General features: G+C 36.7%; 1 protein-coding gene across 1 annotated transcript in view; it reads left to right on the forward strand.

Annotated features, from left to right (window-relative positions):
* The first annotated feature begins 5,403 nt into the window (after nucleotides 1–5,403).
* FH (fumarate hydratase) overlaps nucleotides 5,404–14,418 on the forward strand; it is a 38,491-nt gene continuing 29,476 nt past the window's right edge. Inside the window, exons 1-2 of the mRNA XM_001377911.5 lie at nucleotides 5,404–5,596; nucleotides 11,392–11,526. Coding sequence (XP_001377948.1) covers nucleotides 5,483–5,596; nucleotides 11,392–11,526 — 249 coding nt within the window. The 5' untranslated portion in view covers nucleotides 5,404–5,482. The remainder of the gene's footprint in view (nucleotides 5,597–11,391; nucleotides 11,527–14,418) is intronic.

Genomic DNA, 14,418 nt, shown 5'->3' on the forward strand with positions numbered 1-14,418 from the left:
ACAGAACTGGATCTGGAGTCAGGAAGGCCAGGTTCAAACCCTATCTCAGACACTGACTGTGTGATACTAGGCAAGCAACTTTTCTGTGCTTTAATTTACTCATCTGTAAAATGGGGATAGTAAGAGCTATCTGAAAGCTTATCTGATAGGGTTGCTATGAGAATTTAATGAGCTCAAATATGTAGAGCATTTGCAAATCTCAAGATGCTATATAAATGCTAGCTATTATTATTATGGAATATAATGTAGATTATATAATTATAGAATAGAATATGTCCTAGATAATATTATAAACTATATTTGCTACATATTATAACATATACTACAGTAATACACATTATGTTGTATATTATATAGAATGAGATTTAGTATAAAAGTTAAAAAAGCCAATGTGATGTGTAGTATATCGTTTCAGGAATGAGTGATATAGTCTGACTGTACTTGATTGTAACCCTGATCTTAAGCTTTAAAGAATGGAAGAAGGAGGCGGCAGTTGGGTGATTTAGTGGTTAGAGAAACAGGCCCATAGACAGGAGGAGGTCCTAGGTTCATAGGCCTCAGGCACATCCTAGCTGTGTAACTATTGGCAAGTTACTTAATAACCCCCATCGCCTAACCCTTATGTTCTTCTTCCTTAGAACCAATACACAGTATTGATTCTAAGATGGAAGATAAGGGTTTAAAAAATGTTTTAATGGAGTTAGGGAGCCTAAGGAAGCCCTTGTCAAAGAGCTTTAATCTTCTCAGGATAGCTCATCAACTGCTGGCTTCAGAGCATAGGACCACAGATTTTAAGTTGCAGTTGGAGGTCACCTAGTCCCATTCCATCATCTTACAGATGAGGAAAAGGTTAAATAAGTTGCTCAAAATCACACAGATAAGGGGCAGAGCTGGAATTTTCACTTAGATTCTCTGATGGCAAACTCACTGCTCTTTCACCACATTATGTTAAAGGAGGAGGTTCATAGGTGAGCAAAAGGAGAAAAGAAAGGTTTTAGAACAGTCACTGTGAAAACCAAGAGAGGAAGTAAATTGTATATAGCGCATTGGGCCTGGATTCAGGAGGACTTCAATTCAAATTTGATCTCAGACAATTATAGTTGTATGATCCTGGGCAAGTTGCTTAACCTTTGTTTGCCTCTGTTTCCTAATTTGTAAAATGGGGATAATAATAGCTCCCACATCACAGATTCTGAGGATCAAATGAGATAATATTTTTAAGGTGTAAAAACACAGTAAGTGGCATATAGTAGATGCGATATTAATGCTGGTTATTAAGCAGTAATAATGGCCCAAATGAGAATTTCTACAAATTTATAACAGGTGAATTCACTTACATCTATATTATGAAATTTGATTTTTACAACTCACCAGCACTGTTTGGGAATTCTGTGGTAAAAAAGGAGAATGAAAGGTGAAGAACTGGAGTTTCCCAGGAATGAAGATTATTTGAATTCTAGAATAGTTAGTACTGAAATATTAAAGTGACTGATATGAGGTCAATTATGAGTTTAGAGAAAAAATTGTATCAGACTGGGAGAGATGAATTGGGAGAACAGGAATGGTTCAACAGATCAATGGTTAAAATACTTGCAAAGTGTAGCTTTAATATGAAACTGGTGAAAAGATATGAATTAGTGGCCAGATAATAGAATTTCAAAATGAGAGATTTTATAAGTAACACTATTGCAAGAGAGAGTGAAACATGAAGTGTGACTAAAATGGGTTAAAGAAGGCTGTAATGCAAATGGAAATGTAAGAATTTCAAGAGAGGTTTTATCAACATGAAAACTGGAGTCCCAGGGGATTATTGCAGGGGATATCTGGTGATATAAATGGTGAATTAGATACAAAATTCCATATCTATAATTATAAAATGAATTGGATAAAGTTCAGCATATAGTCATCAAAATGTCCTTAAAAAAAAAAAGTCATTACCTTCTGTGTATTGGTTCCAAGGCAGAAGAGTGGTTAGGGCTAAGCAATGGGAGTTAAGGGATTTGCCCAGGGGCACACATTTAGGAGGTAACAGGTCAAATTTGAACTCAGGACTTCCTGTCTCCAAGCCTGACTCTCAGTCTACTGAGCCATCCAGCTGTCCCCTCAAAATGTCTTGAATACAATTGATCATTTCAAATTTTTAATCTAAAAATGTCTTGCTTCCTTCAAAAAAATGAGTAACCCTGAGTCAATTAAATCAATACCACATGTCAATAAAAGATAGCAGTGTTTGACAGGGTTCACTACACTCCAAAAGAACTGTTAAACATTAAATAAGGACGTCAACAGACCGAGTAAAATGATTCAATATTGCCATGTATCAAGTCAATTCCTAACTACCTAGCAGGTCATGGTACTAGTGATTTCAACCAACATTTCTGGAGTTAATATACATCTGTGGGTAAAAAGGAAAGATCCAGAAACAACCAGGCCATCAAAGAAATGATAAGTTTATTGATGAACCTGCTACATTAATCTGAAATGTTTGATCTAGACTGTTAGCCTAGATATAGATGATAATGGGAATATCAATGTATATGAAGTTCTCAACTTTACATACATCCATTTGGAATCACCCCATTCCTAAGTAATCTACCTCCCACCTTCATTCCTTCCTTCCTGTCACTTGGTTAGGCCAATGACCAAGATTATTTGCTTGGTCCCAAAGCATTAGCCATGGTATCTTATCTCCAGGGCAAGGAGTTTTTGTATTCCCTCTCTGTCTGGATAAAGATAAAGCTTTTCCTCTGAATATGGAAAAATATAAGAACTGAAATGATTTCCTTCCCTCACCCACAGCAAACACTACAAGAAACTGCAAAATACTGCTAGATTATTCTTCTGTTAAATACTTGCTGACTATCCCATTTCAGATAACAACTATTCTAAACTTTTTTATTTTCTCCTGATGTTCTAAATCCCACCCTTGCCTTCTAATTTACAGAAAAGTTTGGGACCATTTTGTGAAAACTCCCTCAGTTTTCATACTAAATATTATAAAATGTTTTAAGTATTACTTCTATTTTCTGTTCCTTTCCTCTATATTCTCAGAGGAAGACATATTGCTACTACTTGTCAAGGCTAATAGTTTTTACATTACTCTTGACTCTCCTGCTTCCTCAAAGATCTCGCTCCATCAAACATCTTCTCTCTGTAATGCATCTTCAGTCTCTTCGTATCTATTGGCTCTTTTGCCCTCAGTCCTAAAACATACTTGGATACACCCAATCTTTAAGTTAAAAGTGACATCTTAATTGCCAAATCTCATGGTCTTTTCTCACTTCTAATCCTTCTTAACCTCTGTGTAGTATATGATAGTTTACTACCTTCTCCTCCTGGATTCTTAATTTTTTTTCTCTTTGGGTTAATAAAACAATTTTAAACCTGTCACATATAATGATTCTCATCTGCACACTTACAGAGCTTATAAGCATACTTTTAAACCAATTTAAATAATATTCCAAATGGAGAGGCTTTTATGGGTTTTTAAACTATTTGTTAAAAATAGAAAAATGCATTATCTTATAGAAACAATTGACATTAGGGAAGAAAGAAATTTACAACAAAAACCTTCACATAATGGGATAGAAAAAAGATTATTATGATTTAGTAAGTACAGACAATAAATAACCCAAAGACCTGTGTATCTTTTTAAGGTATATTTTTCAGTTATTAATAGCCATTAAAATAAATAATTCAGACTAATTGAACTTCGAATAAGACCTTTGAATTGCTATATCACCAAATGTAAATCAAGATTTTTAAAAGTAATGAATGAATTAAAAAGCATATCTTAAATGCTCATTATGTGCCAATTACTGTGCTAAGGATAAGGGATATAAATATAAAAAGTCAGTCCCTGTTCTCAAGGATTTCATACCCTAATTTGGGAAGACAACCCATGTAGGAGTTTTCAGGGGTAGGTTGGATGGAAAAATCATGATGTCCTGAGAATGCAGCTACTGGGCCACTGACAAGGCACAGGAGGTTAGGCATCATGATATCTGTCTCTCAAGAGTGGCCCACCATCATTGGAAGTAGGAGGGAGAAATAAATCTAATGGTCAGAATGTAGAAGGGAAACATTTTCAGTCACATGCCATTCACTAAAAGTATCATCATAAGTAATATTTCAGTGAAGTCAAAAGGTTTTTACATCACTAATAAATATTTTTCAAGATTTTATACTTTAAAAATTGTTGTGTTTTATAATGTACATAATTATGAGTATAGTAGTATATATTGGGGTCATGTACTCAAAAACATTTTGCTAATAGGGGTATATACATGGTCAAAAAAGTTTGGAGTTCCTTATTTTAAAGTTCCTTCTGGTTTTTAAATCTATGAACCTCTGATCTAAAGGGTTGAAGTGCACAAGTCAAAAATGGGAAAAGGCTGCTAATGGACTATTAACAGCTGGCTCAGACTCAAAGTTAGTTTTGGAACCTGATTTTGGTAGATGTGGCTTTTCTTTAGAACTGTCTAGTTATTTTTTTCAAGCATTTTATGTTAAGAAATAGTTGTTTTGAGAAAAATACTTGGAGCTGAGACCCAAACAAGACTCAATGGACATCAGCCAAAGGGAATCATACTCCTGAAGCTCACAGAAATATCAAACTATCCAGACTGGTAGAGATAACCTTGAGACAGCCAAAAGGCAATAGTAGGAAGACAAAAGAGTTTACTTTTCCAAACTGGATGTGGAGACGAGGGGGAGCAACTTCTTTGTATTTTAAGAGTTGCCTACAGCACTGAGAGGTTAATGATATTAAGAGAGTAAATGAAATACCCTGGACTCTGGTTGGATGGGGATTAAGGAGGGGGATTGGGGAGAGATGATTCTAAAGTTTATGGTGATGGAAGGAAGGTTATTTGGTTAATATAAAGTCTTATATTTATGGGCGAGCTCTGCTCTGCTGTTCAGTTCGAACTTGTTCTTCACACTTGCCTCCTGTAAATAGAATTAAGATAAATACAGGTTTCCTCTATTTTCCAATAGCGGTTTAGTCGCATCAGGTGTCTAGACAAAATGATGATCTTCAAAAAAGTGATTTTAGGTAAGTTTCTATTTTTCATCATTACTAACCACTATTATAGTTTTAAAGTTTCAGTTCAAAAAGGCATTTACATTAACTTATGATAATCAACTAAGAAAAAAAGTCGAACACATTTCCTAAATGCTAGGTATCACTTCTAGAGCTCCACCTTTAATTAGATCAATCTCCTCCCCTCTACCTTTCTTCCTCCTCCCATAATTCCTAGGGCTACACCAGACCCAAATTAGGGGGCAGGGGGAGAAATAATCCTACACCCGCCCCTAGTTTTGTACTAGCTAGTCAGAATTAGTCCCGCCTCATGGACTTGGAGCGAGGTTCTTTTTATTGGGTGAAAAGAAGCAAGGGGTGGAGTGGGCGGGGTACAATGGCGGGTAAGAGGCGTGGCTTTGGCTCCCTGTAATCGGCCCCCCTGGCTCTCCCCGCACCATGTACCGTTCACTCCGAAGTGTCGTTCTGCCCCTTCGGCTCTCTCAGCCCTCTCCTCTGGGCCCGGCTTGCGCCACCTGCACCCAACTGAGGCCCCCGATCGCCGCTCGAATGGTGAGGGTCGTCTGCTGGTCTCGTGCCCCCGCCGCCGTCCTGGGCCCAGTCCGCTGTGACCTTCATCCGGTTCTCCAGCCTGTGGTCAATGCTGGACCGGGTCTGGCCAGACCAGAGCCCTGGGGTAGGGGCTGAGAATTAGGGGCGAAGGTTACAGCCCTCACTGCAAGCCCTTCTCACCTTTGGGACTCGCGGGCGGTGGGTCTCCAGAGACCTTTCTTTTTAGGGTCTGAGAAGCCTTAAAGTGTGTGCGCATGCGCTGGTGTGTAGGGCCTGCTGCGGTCCCTGTTATCCGGACACGTGAGTGCCGACTCTTATTCTGCTCGGTTCTCCCTAATTTACTTATCTGTAAAATGGGGATAGTCGTGAGCATCAACTGAGATATTTGTAAAGCTCTTCGCAATCTCATGTAAATGCTAGCTATTTATATTGTTAGTAGTAACAGCCAACTCATTCCGCGGCTCTTCAGGTTTCCCCTCCTTCCTGCCCAGTCTTGCACACAGAGCTATCCTTGAAAAATTTGAACTTCCAGCACCATGAAGTACAAGTACAAAGAATTGTAGTGCTATTTAGGTACTGCTTTCTGCATCCCAGGGTTGCTGAGAGGCCCAGCTAGGAAGTATTCTTCCCCCCCGACCCCCCAAGACCTGGACCTGGAAGCAGGCAGAAAAGATCTGACTGCTAAGGGGTGTCAGAACTCCTGGGTTGAAGCATGGTCCCTTAGGAAACAAATATGTAATCTCTTTATGATCCCCTTTTTTCTGATGTCCGGGAGGAAATGGGAAAACAACAACAACAACAAAACATGATGGCCTTCATCGTAGACCATGCTGTGACTGGGATTTAAATCCCAGGGTATGTAGAATAAAAATATTTTATGGCCCTAAGCACTGGACTGGGAGTCGAAAGACTTGAGTTCAGATGTGATATCAGATACTCATTAGCTTTGTGATACTGGGCAGGTCACTTAATCCCTGTACCTCAGTTTCCTTATCTGTAAAATCAGTATAAAAATAACACCTCCCAGCGTCATTGTGAAGGTGAATTGGGTTAATATCTGTAAAGTGCTTTGCAGAACGTATTGTTATTCCTTGTCATGAGTTTTTAATCAGTATGTTTTTCTCAAGCTGACTTTCACAGTATACTGGATTTAAAGAAACTTGACTACAATAATTTTGAATATCTGTACGAAAGTACTAGTTATGCTGGTCTTGTTGTGATAGTGTTATTTTGATAACTAGTTTTGTTATGTTTTGTAATGGTAAAGTGCCATATAAATGTAAAAGCTGTTATTTAGGGGGAAATTGAGTGGAAGAGGAGTTTTAAAGTTCCAACTTCAAGCTCTAAGTACTACTGATTTGTTTGAATAAATCCTTTACAGTTTCTAGTTTCCCCATTAAAAAATTCAAAATGCTGGTGTTATAACCTTAAAAAGAAGAAAATATTTATCAAAAGAATGTTGAGATTATAATTTTGATGCTTTTTGCTCCTTGAGAGCAAGGACTGTCTTTGCCCTTCTTTGTTTCCCCAATGCTTAGCACAAGTACATGGAATACAGGGGCATAATTAAATGCTTATTAACTGATTTTAATAACATTTTGTCTTTTGGGGTGCTTCATCAAAGAAGTATGTGTGGGAAACTTTGTCAGAGATTACTGTCTCTGTAACTTTGGTGACATCACTAGTCCTGGACATAGTATTCTAGGTTTTTAAACTCGGTTTTTAGGTCACTATTCTTAACAAATTCACTTCATTTATTGCATTTATGTATCAGACTTTAAGCTGGAAGAGACCCGAGATTGTCTAGTTTAACCTTTTTTATAGCCAACAATATCTGAATCCCAAAGAGGTTATAACTTGCCCAGTTGGCACAGGTAATAATTATAATTAATTAGTAGAACTGGTTTTCAAACTCAGCCTTTCTCTTAAGAATATATAAGTCCATCTTGGCCCATTTCCTACTAGTTTTCAGTAGAACTAGGAAGACAATTGTCCTGGATAAATATTTGAATTTGCCTTGCTTAGAAGCAGGCAAGAATTTAAGAATGCCACTGTTCCCTGTATGCTGGTATAATTTGACCTTTTATGAACAAAGCTTATTTCCTTTCTCACTACAGTTATAAAAAGTCTTGCCTAGTAAAAAAGTTACTAGTTTAAAATCAATAATGTCTTATCCACTTTAGTGTTATTTGTGCCCATTCTTGACTTTGTAGGATTTACAGCCTGTTTCCATAGGTAAGCCTCTTGACCTCTCTGACCTCATTTCTTCATTAGTAAAATGATGGTAATGCTTGAACTTTATAAACTATAAAGCATTATACAAGTGACAAAGGTAAGTTATTATTATTAGGGTTCCCTTTATTATGACTCATCTAAATATTTGGTGTTTTTTTAAAATTCTGGACATACTGAAAATCTGCTTCTAATAATTTTATTGACAGTGGCATTTTGCTTTGAGAAGCATATAACTATTTAGAGCTGTAAAGGATTCTGGGAATTGTCTAGTTCAATGATAAACTTTTAGAAATAGAGTGCCGGGCCCACCTCACATGCCATGCCCCTGTGCACACTCCACCCTCCCATTATCCCACATGGAGTCCAGAGGAAGTGCTTCCCTTGGGCTATTGGTCGGAGGGGCAGGTAAAGTGAGGAATTTCCTCAGCAAGTGTAGAGGGGTAGGGGAGTGGCCTGAACTCTCTGCTCTCCTGTAGCTTTGCCATCTGTGAGCCACCCATCTTATCCCCTGTGCTCTCCCATTGGGCTGTGGCAGAGGGGTGAGTGATGTGAAAAAATGTTTTCCAGCATGGTGGAGAGGGGAAAGGGAGCAGCTCAGCCCTAGTCCCTCTGCCTTTCTAGTAATGAACTCTGGGAAGGTGGGGAGGGCAGCTGCATACCCACAGAGAGTGCTCTGAGTGCCATCTTTGGCGCCCTTGCCATAGGCTCACAATCATTGGGTCTAGTTGATCTTTTCCTTCATTACATTTTATATACCTATAGTTTTTGTAGGTGTTCAAGTATTAAGAGAACACTAAATCCTCTTAATTTTGAATTTGGAAAATGTGGTTAATATATTCAGGATTTGATTTGTTTGAATTGCACTATCTATGTTTTGTGATTTGCTTTACATACCTATACCTATACTGTTCATTTTTATTTTTCATTTTATTTTATTTTTTAACCCTTACCTTCCATCTTTGGCTCCAAGGCAGAAGAGTGGTAAGGGCCAGGCAATGGGGGTTAAGTGACTTGCCCAGGGTCACACAGCTGAGAAATATCTGAGGCCAGATTTGAACCTAGGACCTCCTGTCTCTAGGCCTGGCCCTCAATCCACTGAGCTACCCAGCTGCCCCCTCTAGGTCCCATTTTTAATAAAATAGTTAGAATGCTCTTGAACCCCAAAGTACTCAATTTGAATTAACACAAAACAAAATATAGTGAAACAGTATTAATCTAATGTTCTAATCTGGCATTCATCATTTTTGCTCTCAAGGCCCCTTAATGCTCTTAAAGTTTATTAAGGAGTTCAAAAAACTTTTGTTTTTATAGGTTCTGCCCATTGATATTTATGATAACTGAAATTGAAACTGATCATTTAAAAATGTTGATTAATGAAAATAGTAAAGCCTTTATATGTTAATGCTTTTTCATAAAGAATAACTATTTTAAAACAAATATGAGAACGCTGATATTTTATATATCTTTGCAAATTGCCTAGCTTAATATAAGATAGCTAGAGTCTCATCTTTACTTTTGCATTCATTATGTTCCAGTGTTATTTTGTTTGAAGTCTATGAAGAAAATCAAGCCTTATACAGATATAATTAGAAAAAGGAAGGAATATTTTAATAGGCAAATTATATCTTGGTATTATTATGAAAATCAAGTTCTGACCTCATGGATCACCAGGACTCCTTGGGCCACAGTTTACGAACTACTGCCTTAGAGCATTAGTTATCTTGTTCCCCTGTTCAGCTTATGTCAACCTACTTTTGCCACATTTATAATACTAGATACCTACCATTAGTGAGAAATACACTATTGCGATATTTTTATATTACTGTGCCCCAAATGTATTAACCTTACCAAATAAATCTAAAATGTGTAATATAAAATGGGGTTCAGATGAGGAAGGGAAGGGTATAAGAAGAATTTGTATAGCTCCTACTATGTGCCAAGCACCATGCTTAGCATATTATAAACAATATCTCATTTGGATCCCTTTAACAACCCTGGTGAGAGGCTGTTATCATCTCTATTTTAGAGTTGAGGAAAACTAAAACCTGCCCAGAGTCACACCATTAGTATCTGAGGCTGGATTTGAAGTCAAGTCTTCCTGACTCTAGGACAGCTGTTCTCAACCTCTCAATTTGTAGCAATGAGAATACATAATGCATATCAGGTATTTACATTCCGAATCATAACTGTAGCAAAATTACAGTTCTGAAGTAGCCACCAAAATAATTTTTTGGTTTGGGGTCACCGCAACATGAGGAACTGTATTGTGGGGTCACGGCATTAGAAAGGTTGAGAACCACTGCCCTAGGCTAAGGATTCCACCTGATTTCTCAAAGTATCTCATAAATTTTAAGGTGCTGGTAACTAAATTATTTTTTCTTATCGAGAGTCACTTTAAATGTAATCAAATTATGCCATCAGATTTGTAACCATTAATCATAGACATGTAAGGTCAAATGAACAAGCATTTATTAAGTGCTTAGTATGTGAAAGGATTTAAAAGGCAAACAGGATTTTTATATTTGCTTGTAAGAGCAATAGAAAGACACATGTGGTCAAATTTGAACTTCAGAATTATCTCTTTGGTAGCTGAGTTTTCAGGTAATGTTTTGAAATCTCCTGCCTAATAGGGAAACTATTATCATATCTGGATTTAATATTTTTATCCTATAATTGGAGTCAGTGGTGGCGTAGTGGATAGAGTGCTGGACTTAGTTAGGGAGATGAGTTCAAATCCTACTTCAGATGCTTAAACTAGATGTGTAACCTTGGAGAAGTTAATTAGTCTCATCCTTGGTTGCATCTTTTGTAAAATGGGAATAATAATATTCTTCCTTTCTTTTTGATATATATCTCACCCCTTTGGAATTTGTGTTGCTTATTCCCTTATCCTCCCATTCCTCTTTAGTCCTCCTTCCCTTTTTCTGATCCATTTTCTTATTGAATTTATTGTATTTCTATACCACACTCTGTGTGCTTATTTAACCTTTTTTTACATTCAGATAAAAAGTTGGGTGGTTTGTGGAATGCCTACTTCTCCCACCTCTTTCTCTATGTTTGAAAATTCTTCATCTCTATCCCTACTCTGGAAGATGGTGATTTTTTCCTTCCTTCCAAATGTGGATGATGATGTCACCTGTCTCTCAGATTAAAGCTTCATTTCTTTACATTCTTGGGAATTGTTCCTGTTTGGGTTCCTTTGAACAAGTTAATATAGAATGAGAAACACTTTTCTTCATAACATTAATTGATCATAGCACCATTGATAGACAGGATACTTCAAGAAAGAAATGGACTTTTTTCTTTCCATTGAAGGCTTGTGCATCTGTTCTTTTTTTGACAAAAATATTCTGAATATGAACTTTGAAAAATATAAGAAACACTTATAAAATATTCACAAGATGGTGGGCTAATTGTAAGAGTGAATAATACAGAATTTAAATGTAATTTCCAGGATTTTCTGACTTGTAAAAGTACTCTCTTTACCCATAACAGTTGATTTTGTTATATATTATATTTATTGTATTCTATCCCTTATATATAATATTCTTGTTCCTCAGGCAAGCCAAGACTCATTCCGGATTGAATATGATACCTTTGGTGAACTCAAAGTCCCAAGTGATAAGTATTATGGTGCTCAGACAGTGAGATCTACATTAAACTTTAAGATTGGAGGTGTAACAGAAAGGATGCCAGTAAGTAACTTTTGTTGGAAGATTATTATCATAGTTTGAACTGAAAAGCTATTAGGATATGAGATGATTAAGATCTTTTTCTCTTCTCTCAAATGAATGTTGAGTCTTTCTAAAGTTTACTACGGTACATATATGTACCATACTATACCATACCATAATATCAAAAAATAAAGAATCTCACAATCGAAAGGGACCTTAGAGCCTTATAGAGTTTAAATTATACCTCAGCAAGAATCCCTTTTACATAATTCCCAGTAAGTAATCATTCCATTTCATCCTAAAAGCTCTCTAGTGATCAGGGCTATGCCACTTCTCTAGAAAGTTCATTTTTCTGTTGGTCAGTTCCAATTGTTAGGAAATTTTTTCCTTACATTGAGTTGAGGTCTGTTTCTACAACTTTGCTCCCTATACTTACCTTCTGAGGCCAAGGAGATACATGTTAACACTTTATACATTTGAAGGCAGTGTATCAAGTTTTCTGCTTTATCTGTAATGTAAAATCATTGCCAAAGTTTGTATTTTAAGGTAAAAAATACTAGGACTAGTACCTGTTTCCATAGAAATTTAAAAACTAGAACTGAGCTCTGGTCAGTGGGCTGGAGAAGTGACAAATTCATGCAATTTTAAGGATCATTTAGTCTAACTTTCACTTTAATGCTTAGGGGATTGAGACCCAGAGAGAGGAAGTGATCTAACCATGATCTCACAGCAGATTAGTGGCAGAGCTGGGACTAGAATCCTCATTTCCTAGTTCCCAGCCTAGTGTTCTTTCTGATACATTACACTGTATACCTCTTCTTGCGTGTATATACAGGCAAGGAGGATTGTCCTTCCTTTTGTGTACTATCCCTGTGTTAGTCTTGCTTTTGTCAGAAATAATTTAACCCCTTCTATTTTTGGCAGATGCCCTCTGCCCATCTTAAATCAGTAATTGTATACTTATGATTAGTTCTAATCAGAGTTATCTAGTTTAATGTGATTTCTTAGGAATAGTGATCAGCTACTTGATTAACAAGCACTAATCAAAAGTCATTAGTTCTAGTTCTAGTTCATAGTTTAATGATTATTAAAAACAAGAGTCTTTTTTCCAGTAGTTTTATATCAGACTTTAACTTAGCCAACATGACTTGAGGGGAACTAACATGACTAGAAAGCATGTCCACCCAGATGTCACAAGCCATGTTGGAAAGTCCCATGATATCTTAAATATGGAGAAAAATTGTTCTACCCGTTATTGCTTCCCTTGTGACTTGTATTAAGCAAGCTGGACTGCCTAAACAAGAAACTAAAATGGGTCTATTGATAAAACAGATCTGATAAAGTAGGTGACATAGAGGGGGTGAATGTGCTGATTGCTACATGTCCACCTACTGCTTAGAAACAGCATGTCCAAAGGGCATACCAAGACTTTGGAGTTCACCCAGGAGGACACTCACTAATGTCTGGACTGAGTAGGCATGAAAGGATGGGACTGGGCACTGAAAGGAATAAAAACTGGATCTGGCTAAGTTAGGAGTCTCAGACTATGAAGAAGGTCTGGGATCCTATTTGTGGTAGGGGGCCAGGTCCCTCTGATAAAGAGTTACTGGTTAGGAGATCTGCATCAGCTGTTTTATTGCAAATTGGACAAATTTCTGGCATTATAGTTTCTGGTGCCCTTCAGTCCTGATATATTTCTATTTCTTTTTTTATTTTTTAATAAATACATAGAAAGAGGAGGTGAGATAGTATATTGATTAACTATGGCTCTTTTGTCTATAAAGAGAAAAGCAGGTAAGCTTAGGTGCCCCTTTTAGCATTGTTCTATGATTTTTGCCCATCCGCTTTATGGATGTCTTTACCTCATGAGCTCCATCATTTTGAAGAATCTTTTGTCCCTCAAACTCTTATTTCAAAGATGCCTGATCTTCATAGCTGATTCTCTTTTCTCATCTGACTGTGCGCTCCTCAGAAGTCAAAGTGTAGATTTCTCCCTACATGTCCCTGCCCTTAGCTCATCTAGGCAACACCTTCTATTGTGGCTTCATTTTGTATAATGCAGCATTATTAATCTGACATTGAATTGTGGAATGTTAAATCATTTGTTACATGCCTCAAATTATAAAAACTGGATTTTATATTTCCTTATCCTAGAAATTACAATTTGAACTGTGGATAATCTATGCATCAGGGTCCTATTGGATTAAGTCCATATTCTAGTTTTATCTTACCTCTGAAGGACCAAATCCAGATTGACTTCTGGTTGTGGTACATGTTACAAATATGCTCTTTCTTTGTTAGAAACATGGTTTCTGAGAGCTTTAAATTCAGTTTTTCTTCAAGATTAATAGGTGCTTTTGCATATTAATGTTGTATAATTTTATAAAATATAAACCTATCATAATTTTTTGTTCTATTTTTATCTTTGAATATGTTAACTGTTATAATAATACTCTTTCTTGATTCAGGATAAGTGACATCTTTCTTTTTTCCCAAGAGCTACTTAAAAATATTCTGATTTCAGCATATGTTCATAAGTTCTTATCTAGGCTTTGCTACTTTCATTTTTTATTAGAAGTTAGTTGTAAGGAGTAAAATATTGAAACTAGAGCACTAATTATTACAGCATGGCCCATGATGTCTGGTTTGTGGGCTGATGTTCTGAGTGTTAGTGACTATAATGTTCATTTTGATCATATTAAGTATTCACTGTGCACAGTGTACTAAGATGTGGAAGTGTCCATATTTTGATTTTTAATGATAATAGTTTGCTTCTAGTTTGTAACAAACACTTATTAAGAACTTACTGTACTAGGTGTTAGAGATAAAAAGTAGTCTTTTCTTTCAAGGAGTTTACATAATTCTGGGGAAGTTCAACCTATGCATGATAAGTAAATAAAAAGTGAGAGAGAA

Source organism: Monodelphis domestica, chromosome 2 (assembly GCF_027887165.1).
Source record: "Monodelphis domestica isolate mMonDom1 chromosome 2, mMonDom1.pri, whole genome shotgun sequence".
NCBI classification, from domain to species: Eukaryota; Metazoa; Chordata; class Mammalia; order Didelphimorphia; family Didelphidae; genus Monodelphis; species Monodelphis domestica.